The 18,019-nt window shown below is 51.3% G+C and overlaps 1 protein-coding gene across 1 annotated transcript in view; it reads left to right on the forward strand.

Annotated features, from left to right (window-relative positions):
- The window catches only part of SPINT2 (serine peptidase inhibitor, Kunitz type 2), a 30,073-nt gene extending 20,809 nt beyond the window's left edge, over positions 1-9,264 (forward strand). Inside the window, exons 2-7 of the mRNA XM_080828477.1 lie at positions 2,349-2,519; positions 4,755-4,814; positions 6,101-6,154; positions 6,764-6,925; positions 7,264-7,302; positions 8,565-9,264. Of these exons, the coding sequence (XP_080684603.1) occupies positions 2,349-2,519; positions 4,755-4,814; positions 6,101-6,154; positions 6,764-6,925; positions 7,264-7,302; positions 8,565-8,731 (653 nt within the window). The 3' untranslated portion in view covers positions 8,732-9,264. The remainder of the gene's footprint in view (positions 1-2,348; positions 2,520-4,754; positions 4,815-6,100; positions 6,155-6,763; positions 6,926-7,263; positions 7,303-8,564) is intronic.
- Positions 9,265-18,019: the final 8,755 nt, after the last annotated feature.

The raw sequence follows: 18,019 nt of genomic DNA on the forward strand, positions 1-18,019 counted from the left end.
CTTGTCTTGCTGTTAACAGCAGTGCTGCCTCAGACATTTGACAGCCGGGATTGAGCAAATTCTACACCAGAGAACCCTTTTCCTACAGTGTTTTCCTTGGACCTTGTTGATGATGTGTTGTGTGACCTTTGGCATGTTGTCAAAAGTATCTGCTCCAGGTGCACACCCAGCTGATCCTGGTTAATGTGTTATGGACAGGAGGTGCCCCTATTTTTTCTTAAACTGCTTTATTAAAGTATTCACGTACCATAAAATCAGTTTTTGAGCATACAATCCAGTGATTTTTAGTACATTTACAGAGTTGTCCAACCATCCCAGAACCTAATTTTAGAACATTTCCATCATCCCCAAAAGATCCCTGTGCCCGTGTGCAGTTCACACCATCCCCCAACCCCACAGCCCTAGGCAGGCAGTAATCTACTTCCTGTCTCTCTTGATTTCCCTTTTCTGGACATATTAAATGATTCTGTTCATATGACGTATCCAGATAAGGTACTTTTTAATTGGTGATTTAAAGGATGGTTGCTTTCAAATTAACAGAAAGTTTCTTAAGTTCAGAATATGCTTTTTCTGCTATACTAGTTTCCTGTGGTTTATTGGTGTGTGTGAGAGTTCCTTGAAGTTTTGTTTTTTATTTTTAAGATTTTATTTATTTATTTGACAGAGAGACAGAGATCACAAGTAGGCAGAGAGGCAGGCAGAGAGGGGGGGGAAGCAGGCTTCCCGCTGAGCAGGGAGCCCGATGTGGGGCTTGATCCCAGAACCCTGAGATCATGACCCGAGCTGGAGGCAGAGGTGTAACCCACTGAGCCACCCAGGCGCCCCTTCCTTGAGGTTTTTGCTCAGTACTACAACCCTTTTTGCCCATAAATCGATGTTTTGTGGAACATTTGGTTTCATGCCCATTGTTATATTTTAGGAGAAACAAGATTTTGCCCTCTGCTTTCAAAAGCTGTCCCCTGGTTAGTGAAGTAAATCTAACAAACATGAAAATAATTAGGAGTAAGTGGCAGCATATAACCCAAGTGCTGGGCCCTGGGGTACTTTTATTTGAGCTGATTATTAAGCACCCTGCTCAGATTGGAATGCCCTTGTGGCAGAAGACAGATGGGTGGAGGCCAGGGAAGTAGGGGAGGTGATGTGGACTCATGATCCCAGGAAGAGATAGGGTGGTACCGGGCAGACGGTGAGTCACATAGTCGGGTCACTCCCTTTTCAGCTTGCTTTCTATCCTCCTGATTCCTCCAGGAGAAAGTCTGTCTTTGGTGCAGACGATATACCTCCAGCACTTGCTTATCTCTACCTTCTTTTTTTTTTTAATTTGACAGAGATCACAAGTAGGCAGAGAGGCAGGCAGAGAGAGAGAGGAGGAAGCAGGCTCCCTGCTGAGCAGAGAGTGCGATGCGGTACTGGATCCCAGGACCCTGGAATCATGACCTGAGCCGAAGGCAGAGGCTTTAACCCACTGAGCCACCCAGGCGCCCCTATCTCTACCTTCTTTTTTTTTTTTTTTTTTAAGATTTTATTTATTTATTTGTCAGAGAGAGAGAGAGAGAGAGAGAGAGAGAGCGAGCACAGGCAGACAGAGTGGCAGAGGGAGAAGCAGGCTCCCCGCGGAGCAAGGAGCCCGATGTGGGACTCGATCCCAGGACGCTGGGATCATGACCTGAGCCGAAGGCAGCCGCTTAACCAACTGAGCCACCCAGGCGTCCCTATCTCTACCTTCTTAAGAGACAGGAGCTATCTAGGCCTTTTGGAGGCAGCTGTACCTGGCTGGAATTTTATAACATTTTTTGGTTTGTTTCCCTTGTACTAGAGTAGGGTCCGATTTGGGGGCTCCTCTTGGAATGTTCAGATAAAAGCCTGGAGCAGAGGCGTGCTGTCAGTTGCCTTGGGAGGCGGGAGGGCTAGAGTGAAGAGCGTCTTTATGAGGCTCTTGTGGAAATTTGAGTGTGAAGTGGCTGACCTGGTCAAACAGTGGATAAGGAAGGTTTAAGACACATCCTTCAGTACTAAGTTCCTCCTTGGTGTCTGGTGTGGGTTTTTTGCCTTAGAAGGCCTATTTCTACACTGGATGTTGTGTGTCTTTAATAATCGGGAGCAGGGACAGAAGGAACATGGAACTGAAATACAGTTAAGTTGGGTGGGTTGGTATCTTTGTTGTTAGATGATGTGTTTCTTGCCTATACAAGGAAGGAGTCACTAAGCCTGGTGGCTGCACTTAAGAAAGGGCTCGCAGAGAAGCTGTGCTGGATTTTGGGGTTCAGGCCTCCTCCTGTAGGTCGGTGCATCTTCTCTGTTGGCAGGATTGCCCTGCCAAGCCAACTGGTCTCTGCTTTGTGTTTTAGACTTCTGTCGAGTTCCGAAGAAAGTGGGAAGATGCCGGGCCTCCTTCCCTAGATGGTGGTACAATGTCACTGATGGGTCCTGCCAGCGGTTTGTGTATGGTGGCTGTGACGGGAATAAAAATAATTATATGACCAAAGAGGACTGTCTTGAGAAATGTGCTGGTGTCACAGGTAAGACATTATTCCCTGGGAAAATGGTGTAGCCTGGAGATAATTTATTAACTGGGATGTGATGCCTTTTGCCCTTTCTTCGTGGCTGAACTTGGGGTATGTTTTTAAAAAGCAGAAGAAACAGGCACAGTTTGAAGGTCGCCCACACGGTGGTTTCATAGCGGTCTTCTCGCTCTTCTTCCCAGAAAGGAGAGTAGACCACAGGCTGGAGCTGGGGGGAGGGGACATGGCTGCCTTGACTTCCTTTCTCCCCCTGCTGAGCGTAAGTCAGACCTAGCAGAGGCGAGTCCTCTAGGCCACTCACAGGCTGCCCACCCACTCCCTGGGCATTTGGGTTATTTTTACTTCTGGGACAGATGACTTGAGCTTACCCAGCCAGCCAAGGTATGAGTCAAATTAAAACTGGAACATACTTGGGGTGCCTGGGTGGCTCAGTCGGTTAAGTGTCTACTTTCGGCTGGAGTCATGATCCTGGGGTCCTGGGATCCCTGCTCCAGAGATGAGCCCTGCATCCTTGTTGGGTTTTATGTCTCCTCACACACTGGCTCTAATCTCCCTTGGCTTTGAGTTCTGGGTTCAGAAAGCCGATATGCTTATTAAAGTTGTACGTGAAGGGGGGTAAACATCAGTGGCCTTGGCTGTGGCCTGAGGTTCAAAACCGTGCTCGAGCACGCAAGCCCAGAGTGACGGAGCACCTTGAGGAATGTTTTGTTGATCTTTGTGTTGCACTGCCCAGCAGACATTCAATAAGTATTTAGAAAACTGAGAGGCCGGGTATTGCTTTGGGATCATACAGCCAAGTCCCTCACCTTTTGGGGGGCAACCTTAACAGATGGTGACTGAGGAAAATACTATTTATTGGATTTTTTTTTGTTGTCCGCTGTGGTCTGGTATGGGAGCAGGAATTAAAGGGAAATATTTTTTGCTACCTTTTCTCTTCCTTCTCCATTAAGAGTTATCTGTAGCAAACATGCCTGCCTGTTTTAGTTTCTCCTTACTTTTCAGGAAAATGGTTGAAATTTTAAGAACATAGGCAGTGAACAGTGGGCATTCCAACAGGATGTTGCTACAAAGGGTCACAGGTGGTTGTGTTTTGCTGGAGAGGTGGTCCGTGGTCGGGGGGCCCAGAGAGCTCCTGTGTGGGCTCCCGAGTGTGGCCCCACTGCATGTCTCATGGAAGCTTGCCTGCGGGTTTGGGAGGAGGAACGAGTCGCTGGAGTCTTTTTTGCCAGCATATTCTCTCCAAGCAGGCACCCTCTGTGGGAAGCCAATGATCATGAGAATGTCAGTTTATTAATTTATAATGAGAACCAGAACTACCCAGGGGACCTGACACTCGCGTCTCTGAGTCGGCTGTACCTTTAGTCCGTGCAGGCAAGCTGCACAGCCAGATTCCCAGAAAATTGCTGGCTGTGCAGAGGCGCGGAGTGAGGGGCGCTGACTTGTGATATGGATATTCAGTGGCGTCAGGTGATGCCGGCCCCGTGCCTCTGCCCTGGGTCTGCTGGGAACCTCTGGGAGGCAGGGGAGCCAGGTCCTGTACTTCTGGACCCTGCCAGTGCTTCCCTTTTTGTACCTCCTTCGCTGGCTGGCCTCTCCACCCCACCCCATCACTTCATGTGTATGTGAGAGAAAATACGCGTAGCTTAAAATTTTCCTATTTCCCACAGTTTGGTGGCATGAAGTATGTTCAGACTACTGCATACCTCACTTTCTTAATTCATTGGGTGAGTTAATACAGTTAAGCAGATTATTTGGCCCTGGAAGCCATTCTGTCTTTTTATTTTTATTTTTATTTTTTTTGACAGAGATCACAAGTAGGCAGAGAGGCAGGCAGAGAGAGAGGAGGAAGCAGGCTCCCTGCTGAGCAGAGAGCCCGATGCGGGGCTTGATCCCAGGACCCTGAGATCATGACCTGAGCCAAAGGCAGAGGCTCAACCCACCAAGCCACCCCCGGCGCTCCCCATTCTGTATTTTTAAAGTCATTTCATACATCTTTGCTCTGATTACCAGTGAGGGATCTTAAAGTTGAGCCCACAGGGGCCGTCTTGGTTCCTTATTTCCAAGTTCTTGCAGGCTTGTGGTCCAGCATGTACATCAAAGGGCCCACATAAAGGAGAAACGGGAGTCTCGGTGAGAGGCACTTGGGACCATGGCGGCTCAGGGGACTCTGCCTGTTCTGTGTTACGGTGCATTCTTGACGTGCACTTTCTCATTGTGTTTGTCCCCTCGCAGAGAACACCATTGATGAGCTGGCCACCAGAAGGAATGGAGCGGATTCCTCTGTCCCAAGTGGTAGGTTCTTAAAGCAGTCTAGGATAGAATGAGGGCCATCTGGACCACGGAAGGACATCTGTAATTTGGGAGTCGTGTGAGGGCTTCCACCTCCCTGTCTGGGGCTCTGCCTAGGCAGCAGCTTCTAGCTCCTGGCTGGTGTCCTCTCACTAGGGAGTTCACACTGCCCAGCGGATAAGGGGGCCGAGGGTCACTGTGGGGCTTCCGGCTTGCTCTGCTTCCTCCTGGGGGACAAGGGATTGTGGCTGTTGCTGCCTGCGGCTCAGAACCCTTCCGTCTCTCTGGGCTGGCCTGGCCTCGAGTCCCCTGGCCTCTGCCTGCTGTGTTGTCTTCACTGCCCCTCCCTGCCTCTCCTTGCCTCATCTGTCTCCTTTGTTCTTGGTTGTCCTTGCCGTCCCCCTCCCCATACCGAGTCCTCTGTCTTCTGCCACCCCCGCTTCCATTCCCAGAGCAGTCCTTGATCTCGAGCTTTGTGTTAGCTTGCTTTGTAGTGCTGACAGCAGCTGCCCCATTCCTCCTTTATGCTTAAAGGACTCTGCATGCATCAGGAACCTGGGGTGAGTGGTCCAGATGCACTGGCAAGTCCAGCCCAGCTTTCTTGAAGGCCAGTTCCCAGGCAGTGGGCTCTGCTGGGCAAGACCTGCTGTGGAGGGAGGGAATCTGCCCCTGTCTCATTTGAGGGCAGCACCCCCCTCCCCACGTTGGCCGGTGGCTCTGCACTGATTGCAGCCTTGACTTTGGTCCTCTGGTTCTGGCACCAGTGCTCATGTGAGAGTGAGCATTTATTAGGTCAGTGGTTTGCTGGCTTGTTCGAGTCACTCTTGAGTTGTCCTAGGCCAGGAATCCTTTGACTCTCCTGACCATTGCTTGCCTGGGTTCACTCTTTATTCCCAAGCTGGCCTCCAGGGTCATCTAGAACCTCAGGCATTGGCATGGTCTCTCTAGTTTCCATCCTGTTGTAGAAGAAAATATCTCCAGGAGGGCACTCCTCACTATGTCAGAGAGTGAACAAGACCGTCTTCCTCATCACCCCAGAAATTGTGGCTGGGATGAGTTTCCCTAGTAACCCCTGAGGTGACAGGCAGGCCTCCCCATCCAGCATTCATTGCAGTGTGTATGATAGAGCCTGTGAGGCCTGGGAGGCGACAGACCTACCCAAGGAGGGGACTCCACTTCTAGGTGCCAGTGTCCGTGCTTCCTCAGTGGGCCCTTCTAGTCCCCACCCGAGCCAGTCTATGTGTGCTGTGTCCATCCCAGCCTCCCTGACTTGGATGTTTCTGTTTTAGTTTCCAGAAGGCAGGATTCTGATGACCTCTCCAGTGACATTTTCGACTACGAAGGTAAAACTTTTTAAAAATACTTGCGTATGGGAAAAACATGGTTTTTTTCTTAGTTGGGAATTGAGACACACTTGAGTATTTCCATTAAGGAAGGTATAGAGCAGATTTTCCTGACATCTCCCAGGCAATAGAACTCACAAGCTAGAAATCACAAGCATGCCCCAGGGCTGCTGGAAGTGGCTGTGGCACACATGTGGGTGGCGAAGCTTGACTTCGGAGAGGCAGTCTGGTGGGCTGGCTCTGCCTCTCCCCAGCTGTGTGGCGGCGGGCAGGGGCCTGCATCTGCCTCCCAAGTATGAAATGAGCTGCTCACAACAGATCTCTTAGGGACCAAGTTAATACACGTGCAGTGCCTAGAATGGTGCCTGACGTAGAGTGATCTCCTTTCTGATGGATCCTTACAGATGTCTGGCCGTAAAGAGAAAGATTCCCCAGAAACATGGAGGACTGTCAAGTGGGCTGGACTGGCCCTGTCTGTAATTTATAGGTTCCTTTGGTAGAGAGCTGTTTCTCTGTTGGCTGGTAGCAGTGTGACTGTTCGGGAACATTCCAGCTCCGCTTCAGATCTGAGCCCTGCTAACTCGTACGCTTTGGGTTGTGTCGTTCCAGAATACTGCACTGCCAAAGCAGTCACTGGGCCTTGCCGCGCGTCTTTCCCACGCTGGTACTTTGATGCAGAGAAGAACTCCTGTGGCAGCTTCATCTACGGAGGGTGCCGGGGCAATAAAAACAGCTACCTCTCTGAGGAGGAGTGCATGCACCACTGCCTTGGTGAGCCTGCCTGATTCCTAAACGCAAGAGACAGTGGTGTGTGGACGAGGCCCCTTGAGGGGACATGGGTCCATTTCCCTGTCCCTAAAAGAAGACCTCAGCAGTGCTGCCATTTGGACGCTACCATTCTCTGGCTCCCTTGTGGGGAAGAGGTGGGCTTTGGGCCCAGCTGTTGTACAGGCGTGTCCTAGGTCCCCACCAGGATAGTAAAGCCTCAGAACCTCAAAAGAGCTGGAAGAAATCCCTCAGAAAGAGCCTCCTGTGAACCCCTGGTTGGTGGCAGCTCTGGGGGGCAGGAGGACCGTGAGCTGACCTTGGCGTTATGTGTTCTTTTCCAGGCAAGCAGTTGTACCCTTTCCTCCCCCGTGGCTCTAAAGGTAAGAGGCCTCCGGCCCTCCTCCACCTGCCTGCCCTGACTAAGCTCAGCTGTGTTTTTGCAGGCTCCTGTTGTCTCTGACACATAATCCTTCACTTTAAACCCCTTTTGGGTTGAAAGTCCTGTTTTTTGCATGAGAACGGTCAGGCAGCTTGAGACATATGGTGGATGTTTGTCCCACCACACGTTATAATAAATGTTGGGGGGAGGAGCTGGAGGAAGGCAGTCTCCACCCGCAGCCACCCGGGCAGCCCCCCGGGGTGACTGGAGGACAAGTCCTACTGTTGGGCTTATGCCTTCTGCTGCACACAGGCCTCAGGCTCTCTCTAGGTTTGGAGGGAACTTAGCTGCTGAGGGGTGTGCTGAGTTACTCATGGGTGACAGGAAGTTGGAGAGCCCTTACTGTGTGTGGGCCGAGCGAGGCAGGGCCAATGCTGTTGTCCCCAAGCAGGCTGGTCTGACAAGACCCCGGGCCGCCTCTCGCTTTTGTTTCTGATTTGCCTGAGTCATGGGTGATGGTGTTTGCACAAGGACTGGCCACACTGGTTTGGCCTCTTTCCACCTGTTTTCCTGTTCAGGAGCCCAGACCTGGCCTGCACGTCTGCTCTGTTCTAGACGAGCGAAGCTGGAATCTGGGTTACCAGGCATGGGGCAGAAAGCAGCCCAGCCATGGAGGGTTGCGGGTGGAGAAGGAATGGCCCCTGTCCATTCTGTAGCCACACGGGTTCATGTGGGAGAGGGAGCCGGGGCGCTGGCACAGCAGGCCACATTCTTAGCTGCAGCCTCACCTGAAGGAAGGCATCTTAGCTGATGCCTACACAGGCTGTGCTGTGTGAACACAAAACCTCAGTGTTTTATGTTTACACACGAGCCAGAGGTGTGTGCTTTTTACATCCTGGTACCCATTTGGAGGCTTTGGATTCCTGCACGATTTGCCCCCGAGAGGTGGAAGTACAAAGTGGAAGTGGGATTTTTTTTTTTTTGTTCAGAAAGAACACACACAGCCACTGGGTGCACATAGCACGGCACCACCTTTTCTCAGTAACCTCCTCCTCAGGACTGTAGACTCCTTGAGGACTCCTCAGGTGGGTGGTGTCCTTCCTCCAGACCCTCCGGGGGTGGGGTCCAGGGAGGTCTGGCACAAGGGCTGCTGGTCCTTGCCCTGAGCCCGTGTGCACGAGTCCTGCGTGCGCCCCGTGCGGCCGTGCGCTGGCTGTGCTTCTCCTCGCCCTTCCGGTTCTGAAGCCTTTCTCTGCTCCCCAGTGGTGGTCCTGGTGGGGCTCTTCGTGATGGTCCTGATCGTCTTGCTGGGCGCCTCTGTGGTCTGCCTGATCCGGGTGGCCCGGAGGAACCAGGAGCGCACCCTCCGCACCGTCTGGAGCACTGGGGATGACAAGGAGCACCTGGTGAAGAACACCTACGTCCTGTGAAGGCCCTGCCAGCCAGAGGCCGCCCTTCCTCGGGCCTCCCTGCTGATGGCGAGAACCTGGGGAGGGAGGGGAGACAAGTGTAGTGTGTGTGTGTGTGCTTTTTAAAATAGAGTGATTGGTTTGTACTTGTATGATCATTAGGGCTTCGGGTCTGTTTGTTACTCCAGAAGGTGAGGGGGCTTCTGCTCTCCTGGCTGGGTCTGCTTTGAGAACCTTCTCGGAGGAGGGCTCTGCCTCAGACTGCACGTGGTCTGGCCCCAGGCCGGAGTCGGCTGCTCTTCACTTTAGTTCTCTGCTCCAGGTCTTAGTTTTCTGGGCTTACATGGAATCCTGTAGTGTCCTTTCCCACCGCAAAAGTAATGTCTTCATAGTTTCCTTTGTTTGTTCGATGTATGTGTTTTTGGTTTGTTTTGTTTTTGTAAACAGAAACAAAAGTTTTTTTTTAAATTAGGATTCTGAAAGGAAGAGAAGAAAATGTACAAGTTTAATAAAAAGGGTCTTCCCTTTTAAAATAAATTTCAGCAAGTGCTTTCTTTCTTTGTAGGATTGCTGATTTAAACTCTACCAGAATTAACAGAGCGCTATGTGAGATGTCCCATTCTAGAAATGGACCCCTTAAAAAAAATCTCATCTCTCAAATCTTTTTGAATGAAATACATCTTGCATCGCCACTGAGTGCCCATAAAGTTTCACCAAACAATACTTAACTTTACCACCTGCGATAATCTCTGGCATTTCCTTCTGTTACTTTTGAAAAATTCTAGCCATACCCCACTCAGTTGGTTTTTGTTTTTTCTTTGTTTTGTTTTGTTGTTTTTTAAATAATGACCCACTATAGACTAACCCACACCTTGAGACACTGCCTGTGAGGGCACAGGAGGACCGGACTGAGGGTGTGTCCTGGCCAGGGGAAAACTCGACCTTCCTGAGACTGGAGTGGCTTTGACCAAAATCATTTTGGCATCCATGATTGTCATCTCTCCCCGTGGCTCTGCAATCTTTCTCGGGTCTCCCATGTGCTTCTGCGGTGAAATGGGGACAGGGTACCACCACCTGGCTGAATTCGGCCTCCAGGCTTGGCCCCATTCTGCTGCCGGCCTGTGGGCGTTCCCTCCGTTTCTAAACTCTGGAGGCTCTTCCTTTCTTCTCCCCATTGTCCACACACACAGTCCCAAACGTGGAGCAGTGTTGGGGGAACCCATGGGGTCAGGCAGGTGGCCTGGGGCTTCCACTTGCACAGGTGACTCAGGAAGCTGAGCAGGACCTCCTTCCCTTCACTCTTCTAGAAATCCCCTCGGGCCAGAAAGCTCCCGTTCTGTGCACTGGCAGAGAGACTTGTACCCCATAGGGCTTAGACCTCTGTTCCAGAGGCAAGTTAGGCAAATACCTTACGTCCTCCTTTGTAGCCTTCCTTATTTGTGGAGACGTTACGCGGGGATTCTGGCCCTCTCCCTGCCAAGCTTTCTAGGCAGCCTGGCCATCTAGCCTCAGAGGATGGTGAGCAGATGAAACCTGCCTGCTGTATCCCAGATAGATGAGGACCCAGCTCTGTTAGAGCCTGTGGTCCCGGGAGGAGGCGGTACTGGGAAGAGACTCTCCACCCACCGTTCCAGGTGTGCAGCAGGGAGCAGGTCACTCAACTCCTTGGAACCCCCAGTTTCCTCACCTGTACTCTGGGTGGGTGTGAGGGTTACGTGAGATCATAGGCGCTGGGTGGCCCAAGGGAAGTGCTCAGCAAGCCTCCTTCAGAGAGCTGGTGTCCGCCTCTGCCTTCCTGCCTGTCTCTTTATTCCTCCTCGGTAGCTGGCAGCTCTCCTCTCTACCCATGCTGCCACCCTCAAGCTCCCTACGGGGGACTTCAAGCCCAGTGATGGCTCTGGCTGAGCAGGGGGCCTTTCTCCACCTATTCTAGCAAGACTTGTCTCTCCCGTAGTCGTGGATTTTATTTTTATTTACTTAGTTTTTAAAGATTTTGTGTATTAGAGCAGAGCAAGAGAGAGTACAAGGCAGGGGGCAGAGGGAGTAGGAGAAGCAGATTCCCCACTGAGCAGGGAGCCTGATGCGGGGCTCGATCCCAGGACCCCGGGACCATGACCTGAGCCGAAAGCAAATGCTTAACCGACTGAGCCACATAGGTGTCCCCTATTCATTTATTTTTAAAGATTTTATTAAATTATCTCTACACCCAATGTGGTCTCGAACTCACAGCCCCAAAATCAGAGTCATGTGCACCTCTGGACTGAGCTAGCCAGGCACCCCTGTGTTTAGATTTTAAAAGAAACTGTTGGAAATCGCTTTGTGTTGTAGGAAGATCAAGACCACCCAGACCGTTGAACTTTAAGGTTTTTCATACAGTGTCCTTTCACGTTTCCCATGAAGAAGTCGTCATGCTGACTCACTTCTGCCAACACGTGTCCCGTTTGTCTCACGGAATGGGAGGCCCCATGGTCCCCTTGCTCCTGGCTGATGGACTACGCTGGACCTGTGGCCCCTGCTTGGCTGGCCAGTGGTGTCTCAACCACCGTGTCTTTCTCAGGCCATGGGGCTGCTCTCCAGCCTGGGCAGCCGACTCGAGCCACGCCACTGTGGCCCTTGAAATGAAACCAGGACTATCTGGACTTTCTGGACCATTTACAGGCTAACAGTGGTACACTTGTTGGAAAGACTGCCTAACAGTGGGCCAGTAGCCAAGGTGTTCAGTGGCCATTTGACAGTCCTTGCCATCCCTAGGCTATTGGTATCACCAGGCAGTGGAATGGATTTTTAAAAAGTCACTCAGCAAAGACCTGTCACCGTTCCCTCCTGCTCCATACACTTGAGTGAGGAGTTTGTTCACCGACTGTGGCTGCCCCTAGAAAGGGGTTATTTCTAGGCCATCTCCTAGGTAAAGATCAGGTCAGAGGGATTGGGAGCTACAGAAACTATTTTGAAAATTTGGGATTCTTTCCTCATTTGCGTGTAAGATGCATTTTTCTCCCCTCCAACGTCAAACCCAGGCCCACCTGATCGGTGCACCTTCTGGGTGGCTGGCCGACCAGAGGGGGCCCTCAAGAACTGAAGTGAATTTTGAAGAGTCTGCCTGGATTCTTCTGGGACTGCCTGGTCCTAATCGCAAAGGCAGTGACTGACCACTTGGTCGTTCAGTGCCCTGCGCGCCGAGTCTCCCTGCAGTGGTCCACACGGTGTGTGGAACTGTGTAAACACACCAGCTGCGTTCACACAGGAACCTTCCAAACAAAAGGTCTGGGGGTGAGTTGGTGATAGGAGAGGGGCAGCCCTACCTACTGGGATGGAAAGCCCTCGGGGGAGGGAATCCCTCAGATCCAGGATGGTAGGCGGTGCATCCAGTGCCTGTCCTCTAGATCCAGCACCACCACCTGCTAGGCACCTGGTCCCCTGAGCCCTGTGCCGGGCAGCGTGGCCCAGTGACATGGCTAGGCCCAGATGATCGTGCAGTGCCTGGTGCCCTCAGTGGCAGCCCCTGAGTGTGGGCCCCACCCTAGATAAGGACAGACACCGGGACCTGCATGACCTTGCTCCAGTCTGGCTGATGACAGAATCACACTTGGGAGGCCCAAGCAGCCCCGGCCTCTTGCCAGTGTCCTGTGGTGAGGGTACAAGTCCGGCTTAACAGATCCTCCCCTGGAGCGCACTGTGCTCCAGGATTCTGTGTTCGCACGTGGGAAAGAATGAGCCACGATGTCTCCCCGTTGGGCAGGAGGGTTGCTATGGGGCCTTGTAATTATTGGTAAGGACATCAAAGAGCTGCATGTCGGGGGCGCCTGGGTGACTCAGTGGGTTAAAGCCTCTGCCTTCGGCTCAGATCATGATCCCAGGGTCCTGGGATCGAGCCCCACATGGGGCTCTCTGCTCAGCAGGAAGCCTGTTTCCTTCTCTCTCTCTGCCTGCCTCTCTGCCTACTTGTGATCTCTGTCAAATAAATAAAAAAAAATCTTAAAAAAAAAAAAAAAAAGAGCTGCACGTCGGTCGGAAGTCCCTTGCGTGGGTCCTAATGGGGGATAGACTGGTCTCCGACTACATCCTGGCTGGCTGAAGTATGCCCTCTCCTTCAAGGCTGGAAACCTCCAGGATCATGGACGGAAGGTTGGCCTATCTGCAGGACTCGCTGCTGCTTGCAGTCCTTTTCGTAGGTCACTTTAAATAAATGTGTGAGAGAAATTGAATAAATTTGCTCTCGGGCTGTTAGATTAATCAGAGTGGCATACTCATGAAAATTTACCAGGAGGCAGGAAGGATGGATTGTTGGTAGAGACAGGCCTCCAGGGCGTCTGTCTCACGCTGCTACAAGGCCTCCTGGGCAGGCCAGGAGTGTGTGACCCTGACAGCTGTTTACCTGGTCCATTTCTCAGGGTCGGGTCTGCAGTGAGCACCTTGAGGGATGAGGGAACAGCTCCCTCTAGGACAAGGAGCAGGCTTGCTGGGCGCTTACTGTCAAGTAGCAGGTTCCCCCAGCTCACGTCCTGCTCCTGGGGTACCACCCACTGTCCCCCATGGGGCCAAGGAAACCAACACACGCTGATGTTCAGGCTGCTTGCTGCAAGTAATAAGGCTTTTTGTCTCTGATCCAGGAAGCTCCAGCTTCTGCCAGCATTTTGAAAACAGTTACGGGCTAACTTGTTAGCTTGCAAATAGAGTGAAAGCAAATCCCAGACACAACAGTCAGCTGGGTGGTGGCCAAGCTCGGCTTTCCCCGGCCAGGCTGTCCACCCCTTGGCCAGTCCCAAAGGGTGGTCCATTAAGATGTGATCGTTAGTGTTCCAGAATGTCCAGGGCCAGGGCAGCACTTTGGTCTTGTGGGAAAGGAAACTGAGTCCCTGTATACTGTGTGCTTAAAAGTCTCCATCTCCTGGGATGTGGTTAAGTTCAAAGAAAACATCCCAGTCCCAGGATTATGATGTTTATAGGACCAGGGCACTCCGTTCACGTAAACTTCAGGAAAGAGAGGAAAGCAGGCCTTGCGCAAGTTGCTTTTCCAGGGAGCCGTGGCAGTTGACTGAGTGCAGCACATCCGTGGAGGACTGTGTCCCAGCGGCCCACTCCTTGGTCCTACCCCACCTTGGCTTCCCTAGCCACTGAAGTTGGCATCCGGCAGTCTCTTCCTAAATTGCAGTGATTTAAGTACAAACTTCAGGGCTGGGATGAGCCTCCAGAGAGGGTCTGCTGGTGAAACGCTAGAGAAAGTGGGAGCTGATCTAGGGAATGGCAGCATTGCAGGCAAGTTGGGAACACAAGTTCCTTTTTCCTACAGGGGAGAAGGCATTGCTTATACCCTTAGCACTGAGTCCTGTTGGGCAGAAATAAGGGGGAAACAAGCAGAGGAGGGCAGAGCCATTAGAGGTCGGGGGCAGGCCGGGCCTGGGGAGGGCCGTAAGCTACTGTCCCTGTGCCCTTTAGCGTTCTAGGTGAGTAGTGAATGGTAGGGGCTATTTTCCGAAGAGAAGAGCAGAAGGCTGGGCGTGCTCGTGTTAGGCCCTCAGCCCTGTTTTTCATCGAGCATTTGGGTTCACCTTCCCAGCTTTAATCTGGCTTCCATCTGTAAGTCTTCTGGGTTAGAGCCAGGAAATGAGGGTATTTTCACTGCCGCCCAGAGGGAGTCATGACCACCAGGCTCCTGTGACCATTTTCCCTTTCCTCCTTTCAGTAAAGAAGTCCCCAGATTTTTGTGAGATATGTGGCTGCCCAGCTTGGAGCTGTATTCTCTGAGCCTCCCCTGCTGCTAGATGTGACCTTGTGTCTGATGGGGCCAGAGGGACAGGTGCTGCTTCTGGGTGCAGCCCTTGAAAGGGACTGGTGTGCCCTCCACTTGCCCTTTCCCTTCCCACGAATCTGATGGTGGTGGCCAGTGTCCCTCTCTGTTCTGGCCACACCCGGGAAGGATGCAGAACAACTAGAGTTAGTCTGGGTCCCTGGATGATTTTATGGAAGAGAAAAGTACAGCTATCTTGTTAAGGCTCTTTCTGGTCTCTGTAAGAGTGGCCACATCCTAACTGTGATGCAGGAGTGAGGGGGGGAGGGGAATGTGGAGGATCAGGCCATGCCCTTCCCTGGGCCCATTCACCCTCCCCCACAGTCTGAGCCAAGTGGTAAGGAGCTACTTTGTCTTAGGTCTGGAAGGTCTCCCACTACCAATCTGCAGTCTACTAGGTCAGTGTCCTTGGACACGAGACCATTTTTTTTTTTTTGAGGCTCAACTGCTCATATAGAACATGGGATCCTGCTGCCAGGTTCACAGATAAGCATATGAGATTGTGTTTGTGAGTAATAAAAACTCATATTTGCTGAGCATCTATTTCCCTTGTGCTGGGCAGGCTCCAGAAACAACCATACTTCATGAAGTAAGTCTGCCGTTTTACAGAGGACAAAACTGTGGTGCACACTAGTTGACTTACTTAGCATAGGGCAGTAAGGCGTAGAGCGAGGGTTCACCTTGAGCAGACTGACCTCCGTAACACAAACTCCTAGGCACTCTGTGCTTGCTCTACCTTGCCGTTACATTAGCAGAGGGCCTGGCATCATGTAACCTCACCAGTTCACAAAATGATAGCACCAAATTCTGAGTCACACTGTTCTGGGTGCTGAGCAAAGCGGAAAAGGTCCCTAACCCTCATGGAATTTGTTTTGCTTGGGAAAACACTTCTCATATACTGCATCCAGTTATGCATAAAGCCGTAATCATTGTTTACCACCACTTCTTATTCAGAGGAGTAAAGATCAAAGGCCTTTGATGTACTAGTCCCCCAACTCTCTACCCCTACCATCCTTCCTCCTCTCCTGTGTCTTTCCCTCCATTCTCACTGCCATTGGGAAGTCCTTGCAGTTCATCACTCAGGTACATTCCTGTCTCAGGACCTTTGCACTTGCTATTCCCGCTGCCTAGAACACTTCCTCCATGTGTTTGCATGGTTTATCTCCTCATCTTCAGATTTTTTTTTTTTTAAGAGAATCTTTTTAAAAGATTGTTTGAGAGAGAGCACAAGAGGGGAGAGCAGCAGAGAGAAGAAGCAGACCCCCCACTGAGCAGGGAGCCTGATGGGCTGGATCCCGGGGTCCTGGGATCATACAACCAGAGCTGAAGGCAGATGTCCAGCCGACTGAGGCACCCAGGCACCCCTCATCTTCAGATCTTTATTCAAAAAAGACTTGAGTGAAGCTTTCCTTGGTAACTCTTACCTAAAATCCAATCTCTCTCCCACATACCATGTAGTTATCCCCTAGTCCCCTTTCTTGCTGTATTTCTCTTCTTAGCACATATTACTTATGCCTCAAGTGTAAGTTACATAAAACTCACCCATTTTAAATGTACACTTCAGGGGTTTCTAATTTTTTTTTTCAAGATTTACTTATTTTTAGAGAGAGAAGTTGGGGGGAGGGGCAAAGGGAGAGGAAGAGAGAGAATCTTGTGCAGACTCCTTGCTGAGCGTGGAGCCCAACATGGGGCTTGATCCCACCACACACAGATCACGACCTGAGCCTAAGTCAAGAGCGGGACACTTAACTGACTGCGCCACCCACGTGCCCCAGTTTTTAATCATTTTTACCAAGTGGTGGAATTACTACCATAAATCAGTTTTCAAACGTGTTTTCATCCCCCACAATTAGCTCTCTCATGCTCAAGAGTTAATCCCCATTTCCTGTGCAGCTCCCAGCAACCCCTGACCTGCTGCCTCAGTAACCCTTCTCTGGACACTCGATGTGAGCAATGGCCAACAGTATGTGGTCCTTTGGGCCTGGCTGCTTGCACCCGGGCAGAACGTTTCTGAGGTTCATGCATGAGGCAGTACATGTCAGTGCATTCCTTTGTATGGTGGAGCAGAGTCCTGTTATGTATTCACATTTTGTACATCCACTTACCAGTTCATAGAAATCTTCATTTCCAGTTGTTTTCTAAGATTTTGTACATTTTACACCTTGTTTACCCCACTGGAATGTCAAGTTCCGGGTGGCTGGGCTTCTGCTAGTTTTGTTAACCTCTGTATCCTCAGCACCCTCAGCTATGCCAGGCACATAGTAGGTATTCAGCAAATACATGCTGAAGGAATTGACGATAAAGATAACTTTTAATTGCCTTTACGGGCTAAGCTGGTCATGAAGCAGGGGAAAGAGGTCGAAGTGACAGGCCGTGTGGAGCCAGCAGTCAGGGCAGACCTCTCTGAGGAATGCACTTTGGAGCAGAGACCTGAGTGCACGGGTTCTCATCATCCCCAGGCCCCAGCCGTCACTCCTGCCTGGGCCCTGCCAGGGTGGAGGCCCAGCTGCTGGTGGCAGAGCTGGCCTCACAGCAAGGGGAGGGGATGGCTCGGGCCTCCCCTCCCCACCACCTCCCAGCAGCCTGACTGGCACAGCCCAGCTTGGGGAGCCTTCCAGGGAGAGCCACAGGGGCCAGAGCCTTGGACTTGAGCCACACTGTCTTGGTGTGAATCCCAGCTCTAGCCATTCATACTACATTGGCCCCTTGTCACCTTGTTTGGTCCCTCAGTGGTCTCATGGGTAAAATAGGGATAGTAACTAATACATGCCTTTTAATTTAAAAAAGCCTAAACATTATCTTAAAAGCACTTAGTCTGTGCCGAGCACAGTTCTAGAAACGAATCCATGACAACAACCCCATAAGGAGGCTGCCATGTACGCAAAGAAACTGAGGCATAGATGGGCAAAATGACTTTCCTGAGCTCATCCCACTACTGAGTGATACAGTGGGTCTTCAAATTCAGGTTGTTTCCAAGTTCCCGCACTTAACCTCTTCCGGCATAGCTTCTCACGCAGCCATCCAGGGTGGTTAAAGCGAGCTAATGTGGGGCGCCTGGGCAGCTCAGTGGGTTAAGCCTCTGCCTTTGGCTCACTCAGGTCATGATCTCAGGGTCCTGGGATCAAGCCCCGAATCTGGTTTTCTGCTCAGCAGGAGCCTGCTTCCCCCCAACCCCCACCTCTCTGCCTGACTGCCTACTTGTGATCTCTGTCAAATAAATAAATAAAATAAAATCTTAAAAAAAAAAAAAAAGGAGCTACTGTGCGTGAGGCCCTTGGAACAGTGCCTGGCCTGCAGTTAAGTACAGAGTGTTAGCGTTACAATGGTACAGAGGGCCCTGGGAGGCGCCCTCTTATTTCTTCAAAAGCAGGCATCTGACCCTTTGGGGAAAGCAGATGACAGCTCCAGCCCTCTCCCCAGATATCTACAGCTGCCCACGCAGCACCACCCCCTCACTTGCCAAGGCTCACCAGGTGGAAATTTAGCAATCACCTGTCCACCCACCCCATTTCCCACAGAAA

The sequence above is a fragment of the Martes martes genome, assembly GCF_963455335.1.
Source record: "Martes martes genome assembly, chromosome: 17".
Classification (NCBI taxonomy): Eukaryota; Metazoa; Chordata; class Mammalia; order Carnivora; family Mustelidae; genus Martes; species Martes martes.